General features: G+C 36.9%; 1 protein-coding gene across 2 annotated transcripts in view; it reads left to right on the forward strand.

Annotated features, from left to right (window-relative positions):
• The window catches only part of LOC149569479 (Peptidase C78, ubiquitin fold modifier-specific peptidase 1/ 2), a 291,457-nt gene that overhangs the window by 145,737 nt on the left and 132,373 nt on the right, over positions 1 to 13,347 (forward strand). For both annotated transcript variants that reach the window (XM_089822179.1, XM_089822178.1), the window contains one exon: positions 4,542 to 4,630. In XM_089822179.1, coding sequence (XP_089678305.1) covers positions 4,542 to 4,630 — 89 coding nt within the window. The remainder of the gene's footprint in view (positions 1 to 4,541; positions 4,631 to 13,347) is intronic.

The following is a 13,347-nucleotide window of genomic DNA, read 5'->3' on the forward strand; positions in this document are numbered from 1 at the left end:
TCCTATCCTGACCGTATTACAATGATATATTCTGTAAGGATATGATAACATAATGCCCTCACACCACACAACATATTGCAGGGCCATTAAATTGCAGTGCTTGCATAAGAAAGCTTGAATTATATTGACCAAATAATTTATTGTTTAGTGAGGATACGTTAGCATTAAGGAAACTTCATGAGGGCATGGTGGAAACATTTGGGAGGCAACGAACAAAGAAAATATGACCAAACAATAAAGGGCATCGTTATAAGGCTAGTCAATCATCGAGGGCCCACCTCAAATTGAAGGGAGAATAGATAAGGGATTTCCCCAGACAAAAATGGAGCATAATTCATCAAAGACCCACGTCATCGGGCAAGCCATGTGACCGATGTTTACATGTAGGCTTAATGTGTATGATTGACCATTTGACATAGAAGGTGAAATATATAGAAAACCAACATGCATTACCATTTTAAATTGCCACTTCCCAAGTAGGGTGGATACCATGCCGATAAGCCTAGGTACAGAGAACTATAAACATCACAAAACAAAAGCGAATCAAGCAATACTTGTCGGCCACGTCATTAGGTTAGATCTAACTTGGAATCCCTAAATCGATAAATAGAGAGAAGAGGGAGATACCTCACACAATGAACCAATAATACATTGGGGAACAAGGTATGATTAATTGTCGATTATATTTGGTATCGATAAAGAATAGATTACTAAATATGCAAGGTTATTCATTATTTTTGAATAAGAATTTCATAATCATTGTTATGTTTTATTCGTAATGATAATTTTGGAAATATTCATTGATACGTTTAATATGATATGGATGTTATAATTGAAAGTACATTTTGTAAAAATATATGAATGTACATATAGAGCACTATGAATTTCTCTAAATAGATAAATTATGTTTTAGTTATATTTTTTGAGATGAATATAATATTTTAATTATAAGGATGAAAGAAATTCAGTATTATATGTATAATTACCACATCAGCGATAACAAGGACGATTAAGGATGTTGGCGTATAGATAAGTATTCTTTTCAGTGTTACAATTATCTATTCATTGTAGACTCTTATTTTTTATTTTTTATAAGAGCTATGTGCCTTGATCTTTTCCTCCGGGAATCTTATTGTAGGAAAAGAGTGATTGATATCAGATTTAGAGGGAGTATGACACATCCGTCTGAATGAGCAAATAGAGGATAAGTTCCAGTTGATCTTTGAAAATCTTGATCATATCAGATTCAAAGGGAGTATGACAGTTCATCGAATGCAACTTTCATTAAGGAGCTCAGATGATTGATTTTCAGAGGGAGTCCAAAAGTCCATGTATGTGACTGTATGATTTTGATGGGCCTACCCCCTGTGTACATCATGAGGAAGTGATGACTTCCAAATGATGTCACTTGTATATGCAGAAATTACTGTAAGGAGATGATCTTACAATAGCTTGTATTATGTCATTATGAGATCAAACAAATTGATTATATGGTGAATGTCTTGCATCTTGACTTTCTGAAAGGTTATTACTTAGAGTATTTGGTGAATATCATTGATATTCTGGGAGGCAAATACTCTTGATATCAGATGTGATATCAAACCTTGTTTTGAGTGTTTGGTGAATATCATTGATATCCTGGGAGGCCAATACTCTCGATATCAAATGTGATATGAAAACCTTTTGAGTACTTGGTGAATATCAACACGATATTCTGAAAGACCAATACTCATGATATCGAATGTGATATCAAATGATGGAAATCTTCGGAGATATCAAATGAGATATCCTTAAAATTGTTATTTGTAATATTATGTTGAAGTAATATTTATTCTTTTGTGGTTATCCTTCTAAGCTAAGAGGGAGTGTTGATGTTTGATAGCTTCAGTCAGATAAACCTATTATATATGTGTTCTTTATATTTGAAATATAAGGCTATTGTTATGTGAGAAAAATTAGCATATTATTTATATTTAACTTCTTATTATATTAATTATCTGATTAATGAATAGACATGTCCTAAGAAGTGACATGTCTATTCATGGCTTATTCTCTCTATATATAAATCGAAGAGGATGTTGCATTTGGAACACACATACCTAACAACGGCAGTGCTATTAATTTTGCAACGATCTTCCGAAAAACAAAACTATTAGTAAAAAGAAGGGGTTCCCATTTACAATGGGTGATGGTGCGAAAACCTCACAACACTCTTGATCCCCACAACTCATCAAAGAGCTAAGTTGTTGGAACAAGTTCAGTTCTCGTGCCATGTAAGAACTTCAAAACTCAAGCAAAAACATGTAAATTGACTGAATTGGATATGGGTATTGGTACGGGTACGCGGATATGCTATGCTGGTACAACAGTTATTTTGAGGAGGATGAGCATGTTTTGGTTACATCTGTACAAATAAATGTGAAAATGATAAATGCATGTATATTTGTAGCCTAAAAATTAGAGTGTATTAATAGTATACTTAATAACTTATATATGACTAATACCATATAATTAAATCAAATTTTCGAAGTATATTCTATTTTGTTGATACCATACAGTATACTTTCTCTATCATCTCATTATCTTTATTTTTGAAATTATAACAGAAAAACATATTAAATACTATACTATTTCTGCTCCATTAATATGGTATCTAATATGAATATTATTACTAATTATGTAGACTACGAAGTTGTGGACTATTTGTAGTAACTAGTATCAAATACTGAAATAAATATATTCTAGTTAAATTAAGAAAATGCTAAAGCCTCACCTCAAAATAACATTTTAATGCTGTAAATAGAAGACCTCAAGGCTAAATGGTAAGTGGCAGAATGAAAAATGTATTTTACTAGTTTGAGCTGGAAATATCTGCCAATACATAGCATGATTTGAGCTTGAAATAATGTTTAATAGAGCGCCGTCCCAATATGATGAGTTGAGTAAATGCGCAAAATTGTGTCCAAGCAGCAGTGGCCTGATGTTCAAAGGAGACTAAGTTTCTAAATCCAGTCTACCATTTATACTCATTCTGTCCTCCTGCAACATATCAAATTCCATGATATAACAGAAATGATAACATTTAGGGCTTTGTTTGTCCAAAAAGTGAAAAGAGGGTCTTAAAATTGTTACCTTTGGAATCACTTGGAATTACCATCGTTGCTGGAGTTGGTTTTGATTGATGAAGGGTGCAATTGTGTCTGGTGGGTAAAAAACAAACCAGAGTCAAATCCACGCGATTCAAACCAGGGTCTGATTCTAGTGCGTTTCGTACTACTAATCAGCCTGTTTATTGCTGATTTGGCAACATGGGAAAATGTTTTTGAATCTTCATAGGCTACATACAAATTCTGAAGAGCTGAATGTGGTATGTTTTTTATTGATGCTGCTTCTGGAATATTAATTGGAAACCCAAAGTATAAAAGCAGAGTTTGTTATTCATACACATTTCAATATCTGGCAATCTCCATTTTCAAATATTTTTTTTAATAGTTATTCAATCCTAGTTCATCTTCATGTAATTGTATCTGGGTAGGTTGGAGAATATTTGGGACAAAATTGCTTAGGGGTTGAAGAGGAAAACAAAACAACAAAGAGGTAAAGGATTATGTGCTACAAATGTACCAATTTCAGTTTTGTCAGTTACTGTAAAGAAATCTTAAGCCTTCTGTTAAAAAAATTGCAAGGTCAAAAAAAAAAACAAAACAAGAAAGAGGGAAAGGATTATGTGCTATAAATGTAACAGTTTCAGTTTTATCAGTTACTTTAAAGAAACCTCAAGCCTGCTGTTAAAAAATTTGAAGGCATCAAAGATAATGATCATGCTATAATTAACAGTTCGAATGAGTAGGAGAAATAGGCACTGTTTCGAGAGTGTTCTCAGTAGAATGTTTCAATTTAGGCAACTGAAAGAGTCATCATTGTGAAGAAACAGTAGAGAGATAGGTCATTGACCTATAGGCATTTTCCCCAGTTGAATAAATGTAGTTTGGCTCAAAAAATCCCTTCCTCATTGAAAGCACAGGCCCTTTAGAACAACAGAACATGTAGCGAGGAGGCTAAGGAGAAGGATCCATGGGGGGTTTCTGAAACAGTAAAGGAATGATGTTGCAAGCCTTCACAATTGGAAATGACACTGCAACCTTAATAGAACACATGAAACTAAGGATTACCTTCTTGGTCATATGTTTTTGGTATTTGTGCTAGTAGTCTGTCCTTTTTTTGGTAACATTAAGAAGGAAAATTATATCAAAATGTCTGTTATGTAAAGCTTATTTTTTGTACACTTGGAAGTTCTTTTTGTTGTCTATTTTTGCTACCTACAAAATGTTGTTTTATAAACATCCACAACAAGATTTTTCCTTGTTTTTGAATTTTTTTTAATTTTACTCAACCATACTTACAAAAGAGCTGAACCTTATTTCTCTAGGATCTCTTTGTGAAAATATTTACATTGTTGGCTAGTACTTTTGTAGCATGAACGTTACTCACTTATTGTAATTTGTTCTTATAAGATACTGTTTTTGTTGCTTGGATGGTAGGGATGGGGTTGTGCATATCGTTCTTTACAAACTATAATATCATGGTTTAAGCTTCAACAATACACCTCAGCTGATGTGCCATCTCACAGGTTAGTGAACAGCATTTTTTACAGCCGTGGATAATGTTAATTGATTCATCTCCTGGTCTTTTCATAAGAGCCAAACTATGTTCTCTTTGTTTTTTTTTTCAAAAATAAGAATGCTATGCTCCTTGCTTAAATATTCTAAGTTTGTTATATGAATCTTATATTGTAAAAAATACTTGTTGCCTTTTCTTGGACCCCAACTTGGCAATATTTAAGCCCAAAAATAAGATAGGTTGCGCACTAGGATGGGCAGTGGAGATGCACCAATTGTACCCAAAAAAAAAAACTTGCAGTACCACAATGTTATTGGGTTCCTCTATAATCCCACCATATCTGTATGTGTATAGTTTGTGTCTAGGTTCTGGGTTGGTTCCCCATTGTGCTCAGCAATTTCCATCTCGAGCACTTTGGGAAGGACTTGGGTTTGAACCTAGGTGAACCTATGATGCCTGGGAGGGATCCTACGCCAAACCTAATTGAACCTAGGGGGACCTTAGGGATGCTAAAAAGTCAGAATTATAAGTTATTCCTAAGACTTTTTAACAAACAAAAAAAAGTGCAGACATATATAATTTCATCCTTAAGTCATAAAGCTATGAAAGTGGTAGATCATAAAAATGCTTTTGGGGCTTGAAATGCCACAATTTGGGCTTGGTTGTGTTGTACTCCAAGTTCATTGTTGTTGGTTCCACCAAATCCTCATAAGGGGTGTTGCCTATCAACCTAATGGGGGTCTCCATTGACAGATTCCCTCTAGGTGTTAATTCTATGTAACTACGATAACATACTGATCTGAACAGCAGATTGTACATGATCAGGTAAAGGATGGATATCCTTATGTAGGATTTGCCTCTTTATAACCCTATATAAATAACCTTATTGGCGTCACATTTGGGAGCATTCAAATAATGTTTAGTTTGCATAGTTGTTAAGTATGTTTACTATCTAATTATACTTTCTAAATAGATGCCGATCTTGGAGGATTATTATATGTTTATGATAAGGGATGACCTAGAAGAGTCATGTCCTTTGTAAGGACATGCTTCTTGGGTTCAATATAAACATAGGGTAAGTATGAGGATAAAGAGCACATAATACAAAATAAAGTCTACTCCTCTACATTACTGCCTTATATGACTTTTTGCAGAGTAAGAACATTTCCAGAATTGATATTATACCATTGAAGACATTTATAACTCTGATATATAGAAGATAATATCTAGTAAGTATATTCAAAGCATTGTAAGCTTGGTTCTTCAGAATTTGTAGAAAGTTTACATGGTATCAGAGCTCTGGTAGTTGAACCTAGGCTTTGCAAATTGACAATCAGATAAAAATATCTAGCAACATCCCTCTACATTCAATGGCTAGCACAATCATACCTGAAGATAGGTTTGATGGAAAGGAACACTTCGTTGCTTGGAAGTTCAGAATAGGATGATTCTTGAAGACAATGATGTGAAACACTTTGTTGATAAGGAATCCGAGCAACCTAATACTGATCCTTATAAAACTGTCTAGAGTAAAGGAAATAGGAAAGCCATGCAAATCATATTAGATGGAGTCAAAAATGATATAGTACCTATGCTCATGAAACATCAGACAACATTTCATATGATGAATGCATTATTAAATGCATATGAGGTTAACAATGTGACTAGAACCCTTGCACTAAAAAGACAACTAAATCATATAGAAATAAATAAGGGAGAATCTGTGAATTCATACTTCCTAAAGGTGGCCATTCTAAGATACGAACTTGCAAGTATAGGGACCATAATTGAAGACAAGGAACTAACACTTATGGCTATAGATGGGTTACCAGATTCATGGGAAACATTCTCACAAGAAGTAAGTATGAGAGACAATCTTCCAGACTTTAATAGACTAAAGGAGATTGTCATGTCCCCAATTTTTGCCCTTCTTTAGTGACAACATTTCTAGCAGGGTTGGTCTATTATTTGGTTCGCATAGGCCAGCAGAGCGTAGAGGGAACCAACCTAGGGACTTTGAGAGTCATGCATGAGCTTCCCAAGTAGTTTGGAGCAGTAGACAACAGTTTCCTACAATTTAGGAGGGATTCCTAATTTGTAGGGATTGACTAGGAGTGGTCAAGGAGGCATTTGGAGACCTCGGCGAACGTTTTGGAGACTTAGAGTGCATCTCCTATTTTTTAGGAGGAACTCTCAGTTTAGTGACCGTTTTCTCAGAGGTGCACACAGCAGGGGAGTCATTGGGACTCAATTTTGGTTTATTGGGGCTGTCTCCTACTTTTTAGGAGCATCCCTAGATTTTAGAGATGGACTACCAGTTGACACATCTTGTCCGACATCAGTCACAAACAGGTGACAAGGTCAGATTCATGTTTGATTGATCATTTTGGGCCTTTTGGGACCATTTGGGAAATATTTTAATATATTTAAATATTTCCTAAGTTGGTGATTAAATAAATTAAAATAAGGTTAATAATATAACCATTTTGGAGTAATAAGGGGATTCTGGCTTCAGTTGATCAGGTACACCTATGTGTTATAGCTCGTTGGAAAGGTCTCGAATTATTATACATGATTTTTACTATCTGTAGACTTTTTGGTGCCTTCAACTATGGAATTTTAATAAAGTAATGTTTTTCCTATAGCATGGACGACTTTAATTGGGAAAATGTTATTTTATTATATTTTATTTAAAGGGCAAAGTGTAATTTCGCTTTAGGGTTCGATTTACAGTTGGAAGGGGATATAAGGAGATGGAGACCTAATTTCTTATTATCTTTTGCATATTAAAAACTTGTTTTTGTGAATTGGCTCTGAGAGAGCAATTCTTCATTTGGGACGCAAACCCTAGGTTCTGGATTGGTTGGGACGTAGCCCTCAACAGTTATTAGCATTGGATTCTTCAGACAGTGTGCATTGCTATCAGGGATATAGTACACCATTCTTTATTGTGGATTCAGGTTGCAGATTTATGGTTTCAGCGTTACAGATTGATTCTTTCAGTTGGGACGTGATTCCTTGCAGTCTTACGGCTGCCATTTGCAACAGTTTGGCATCATTGTTGGATGTAAGCTCCTTGGAACTACTGTGGATTTATTATTTGGTTTTATAAGTCAAAAATCTGCCTGGTACGATTTATAGCAATTCTGATTTGGTTCTATGTTCTTATTTATTTTCAGTCTCCTCTCATGTTTATTGTTCATTATTCGTTACTATTGTGAAAACTATCAAAAAACACAAAACAAAAACAAAACCTTCTGCAACTTCTGTCTATTCTCAAAGACCATCAAAGAAATCACAGGAAAATATAATTTATTAATTTAAAAACTACAGCAGATCAGCAAGGGCATCTATCAGGGATCTTTCAGAGATTGTTTGCAAGAAGAATCTAGGAAACTTAAGAAAGGAGGAAAATTGAAAATTGAAGATGAAGAACTTAATGTTCTCACCACAAATTCCTATAAAGGTAAGAAGAAGCACTTCAAGAAGAAGAAGGGTAATCAAAGAAATGACAAATCTAAGAGAGATTTATCCAAAACAAAATGTTTCAAATGTGAAAAATTTGGATACTATAGATCTAATTGCCCTGAGAATACAAAGAAGCTATACAAATGTTATCGGAAAAGAAGAAAACTATCAAATAAAGTGTCAAGCAAAGGATGGGTAATTGATAGTGGATTATGTTAACACATTACAGGATACAGAGAAGTACTAGATTCAATATCTGAAGAAGTTAATGATGAAGTTACGATCGGTGATAATTCCTCTCATTGAGTCAAAGGAATTGGGAATTGCACCTTGAAACTAAAGTCACGTATTTCTCTACATCTCAAAAGAGTACTCTATATACCAGGAGTAAAGAGAAATTTAATTTCTGTTACAACACTTGAAGATTATGGACATAATGTTGCATTCATGGATGGTAAAGTAATGACCTGGTCTAAGAACTCTTCATTCAAGAAATCAAAATTGATTGGTCAAAGAAAGGGATTGTTGTATGAATTAAATACAAAACCTAGTTAACCTATTCAAGCCTTAATTCACGAAGATACTGATATAAATGAAATGTGGCACAAAAGGTTAGGACATCTAAATTTCAAAACCTTATCGACTATGGAGAAGATGGTAACTGGTTTACCTAAGTTGAATAAAGATCATTCAAGCATATGCAAAGTGTAATGTCCCCTCTTTAGTTCGACATGGCATTGATCATGGATTTGCCTATTCCAGACTCTCGTAGGCAAATGGTGTGGAAAGAGTCAATTCTGCGGATCAGATAGTCATATCTTGCTCTTGAAGAAGTGTTAAGAGGTTATATTTTATCATTATGTGATATTGGGGCCCACATGTTATAATTTTAATTTGAGTTGCACTTTTTATTTTATAAAATTACTTTATTATAAAAAAGTGCATTATAATGAGAAATTATAAAGGATGTTTCTAGAAGTTCTAGCAACTTCTTAGAAAAGTGAATAAATAGAGGGCTGGGCCTCTCATTTGGACATGCTTGGATTGGAGAACTCTTCTACTTCTTCATTGTGAAGACATTTGTGGACTTTGGATCTGCAAATTATTCGATCTTTGGGAACGAATCACTCCCTTGGATTGGCGACTTTGAGGGTGTGAAATATCACCTGAATTGTTGCATAATTGGAGTTGGTATTCAGCCATCTCATTGGAGCTTATTGAGAATTCGTTGTTAGGGTTTGTTTTTGGTTGGAATAAGGATTTCAGATTTGCCCTATCATTGGAGAAGCATTTGACAAGAGTTTGAAGACAGAATAAGTGCATTTTCAGAATTGGCAAAGCAGGGTTCAGAACCACATAATTGCTCATATCTCCTCAACCCCTTGGAGTTATTTTTTATGGTTTTACAGGGTTACTACCTAACCCTAGGCGCCCATTTTCCTTGCATTTGGGGGTCCCAAAACCCTAATATTATTTTATTTCAGCAGCCGTACAGGTACGGCCTGGTACGGCCCTGCTAGTTTGGGCAGCAGCAGCAAATTAAGGACAGTTTGGGGGGGTGCGGTTGGAGGTCTTCATCAACGATCTGCAGCAAAACGTGGTGTTCTTCCATAGTTCTTCAAACCAGGTTCTTGCATTCTGAAATATATGTCAATTTTTGGGTAAATTTGTTGTCATACAGTCATTGTAATAATCAGTCCAGAATTGGTAATAAAATAATTTCAGAATTTATTGCATTGTAATTACAATATAGTTCAATGGCTTTATATATATTGTAATTTTGTGATTATATTCGGAAAGTATCAAATCTGAAATTACATATTCTGAATATTGTTACTGTTACACGCCAAGTGTTTGACAAAATTCCTAAGTTCAGTTTGAGGGTTTCTGTGGCCTTTATAGTGAGGGTCATTACAGTGGTATTAGAGCTATAAGTCCTGCCATCCTGTGGAGGTCTTATAGGGAATTTGGAACAGCTGGATATAAGGGAAAGTGTTTGACGAAATGTCAAAACACTAAAATCAGAGCATGCGACAAAGGCCTTATAATTTTCACAATACCAAAGCAAGACAAGATAGGATTTCTGACCTGCAGAGCGAACAGCCTAGCTCATCTATCCAGGTGGACATAGAATCCAGTCATACAGACACAGGGGAGGTATTTTTTGATCAAGACTACGACTACAATATGGATAGAGGCGGGAATGCCAGTCCAGATCCGCAAGAGGAAAGATTTTTACAGTTATTAGACACCCTGGCACAGGGACAGCGATTAGCCGAACAAAGAGCACAAGAACAGAATTAGAGAATGGAGCTTATGATGCAGATGATGGCTCGACAAATGGGGTTGAACGCTAACATAGGTGGAGGAAATAATCAGAATGGTCACAATCAGAATGGGAATAATCAGGATGAGAGACCTAATGGATGCGAACAAATTGGGAACAATTTCGGTCATGGCCCCCAGCAAGCTCGGACAGTAAGTTCAAGGCCTATGATTCCTACGTTCCTTCCTAGAGCTCCAGAGCAGCCGGTACCAGAACCCTAGATCACTGACATACAGGATCAGCTGAGGAGAGATTGGGAAGCAGGAGGACCAGATTTTACAGCTGCAATCACCTTTAGAGAGTATATGGATGTGCGGATGAAGCATATGCCCCGTGGACAAGACAGGACTCAGAACTATGAGCTACGAAAGAAAGTAGGAAAACTACAGTTACCATATTATGATGGCTCGGGGAAGTCTACAGCAAGAGCTTGGGTTCAAAAGCTTGACACATACTTTCAATTGAATCCTATGTCTGAGGAAGAAGCTATTAAGTATGCAGCAATTCACCTGGATGGGTTAGCACACGAATGGTGGCATCATGGTATGATCACTATGGGTCATGCACACATTACCTCATATGTGGAGTTTACGGAGAGACTGATTGAACGTTTTGATAAGAAAGATCCAGAACTCCATTTCAAGGAATTAGCCCAGCTTAAACAGTGGGGCTCATTGGAAACATACATTTCAGAGTTTCAGAAACTTGCAGTGTTAGTAACAGATGTATCTGAACGAAGGCTATTGGTTTTATTTATGGATGGGTTAGTTGATCCGTTGAGAGGGTGGATTAAAGCTCTCAACCCTCCCACTTTGCAGGAAGCCATTAAGAAAGCTCGTGACATGGATTCCTCTTCAGCTTCTAAAAATAAATTTCAGGCAAAAAGTTTCCCTTCAGGAAAAGATAAGGACAGGAAACCCTTTCATAGAGAGGCACAACTACCTAAGGAAGAAAGTAAGAGGCTGGACAAGGAGACACTTAATGACTTGCGTAGGAAGAAGCTATGCTTCTATTGCAAAGGCCCGTATGAGTACGGCCATGACTGTCCTATGAGGCCAAAAGGGAAGTCCAACCGGGCAATGTGGGCTTATTACGAAGGCTCAGATTCAGATGGTTCAGAACATCATGATGAGGATCCTGATGAAGTAGAGGGAGAGCAGGAGATAGACAGTGCAGGGCAAAGGCAGGAAACAGAGCTACATTTACAGGAAGCACGACTGTCTAGTATCCAGAGAGAGGGATCTTTCAGACTTCGGGGAGTCTTGGCTGGACAGAAGGTTATTACATTGTTGGACACAGGTGCCACGCATAATTTCATTGATGCACGATTGGTAGAGAAGCGTGGACTCATTACTGAGGAGTTCGAAGGACTAAGAGTCAAGGTAGCTGATGGATACACTCTTCGTTGTGACAGGATGGTACGAGACTTACCTTTGCGCTTGAACAACTATGAGTTTAAGGCGGATTATCATGTGGTCAACATGGGTGACATGGACATAGTACTTGGGATGCAGTAGCTACATTCATTGAAGGTGGTTACCCTGAGATTAGAGGATATGGAGATACAATTCGAAATGAATGGTAGGATTCATGTGCTAAAGGCTATCCGTAATGGAGACATCGGGACTATCTCATTTAGGCGGCTGGAGAGATTAACTAGGCATAATGATATAGAGTGGGCAGCAGTTTGTACTTTGATACCTACACAGGAGGAGCAACATAAGGCGGAATATCATCCTGATATTCAGAAGTTGAGGATTAAGTACGAAAAGGTATTCAGTGAGATTCCACCAGGCAGGCCACCGGACAGAGGTATTGAGCATATTATTGAACTGGAGGAAGGTGCTAAACCTATCATGATCACACCATATCGACATCCAAAGCGACTCAAGGATGAGATCGAAAGGACCATTGAGGAGTTGCTAGCTATGGGGCACATCCGACCTAGTAAGTCACCTTTTGCATCTTCTGTTGTTTTGGTAAAAAAGAAGGATGGAACGCTTCGGATGTGTATTGATTACAGGGCATTAAATAAGAGAACCATTAAGAACAGGTATCCTATTCCTCGCATTGATGAGTTGATAGATGAATTGCATGGGGCCTATTATTTCACGAAAATTGATTTGAGATTAGGATATCACCAGATCAGAGTCCGTGAACAGGATATTGAGAAAACTGCTTTCAGATGTCATTGTGGGCACTTTGAGTTTGTAGTCATGCCTTTCGGTCTAACTAATGCACCTGCCACTTTCCAGTCCACTATGAACAGAGTTTCCACCATCAGTTGAGGAAATTCGTGCTGGTGTTTTTTGATGACATTTTGATCTATAGCCGATCATGGCAGGAGCATCTAGAGCATTTGGAGACGGTGTTGAGCATTCTACAGAAGGAGTCCTTGTATGCAAAGGAGTCCAAATGTGACTTAGGGATGACCGAGCTGTTATATTTAGGACACATCATTAGTGCAGAGGGAGTGCGGATGGATCCTGAAAAGATTCGCGCTATTGTTGATTGGCCTCCACCAGAGAACCTTACACAGTTGAGGGGGTTCCTTGGTTTATGTGGTTTTTATCGCAGGTTTGTCAGTGGCTACTCACGACATGCAGCTCCCATGACAGATTTACTGAAAAAAGGGGAATTTGTGTGGACTCAGAAGGCACATGACTGTTTTATGAGATTTAAGGAGATAATGACTACGTGCCCAGTTCTAGCATTACCTGATTTCACGAAGCCATTTGAGCTTCAATGTGATGCATCTGGAGAGGGAGTAGGTGCTGTACTTATGCAGAATAAGCACCCCATAGCTTATGAGAGCAGGAAGCTCAGAGGCCCTGAGCGTTCATTCAGTATATATGATAAGGAGATGTTGGCCATCATGCATGCTTTGGCCAAATTCAGACAATATCTTGTGGGTAGCAAGTTTTGTATTAAAA

The sequence above is a fragment of the Cupressus sempervirens genome, chromosome 3 (assembly GCF_028749045.1).
Source record: "Cupressus sempervirens isolate cs-2001-9-10 chromosome 3, ASM2874904v1, whole genome shotgun sequence".
Classification (NCBI taxonomy): domain Eukaryota; kingdom Viridiplantae; phylum Streptophyta; class Pinopsida; order Cupressales; family Cupressaceae; genus Cupressus; species Cupressus sempervirens.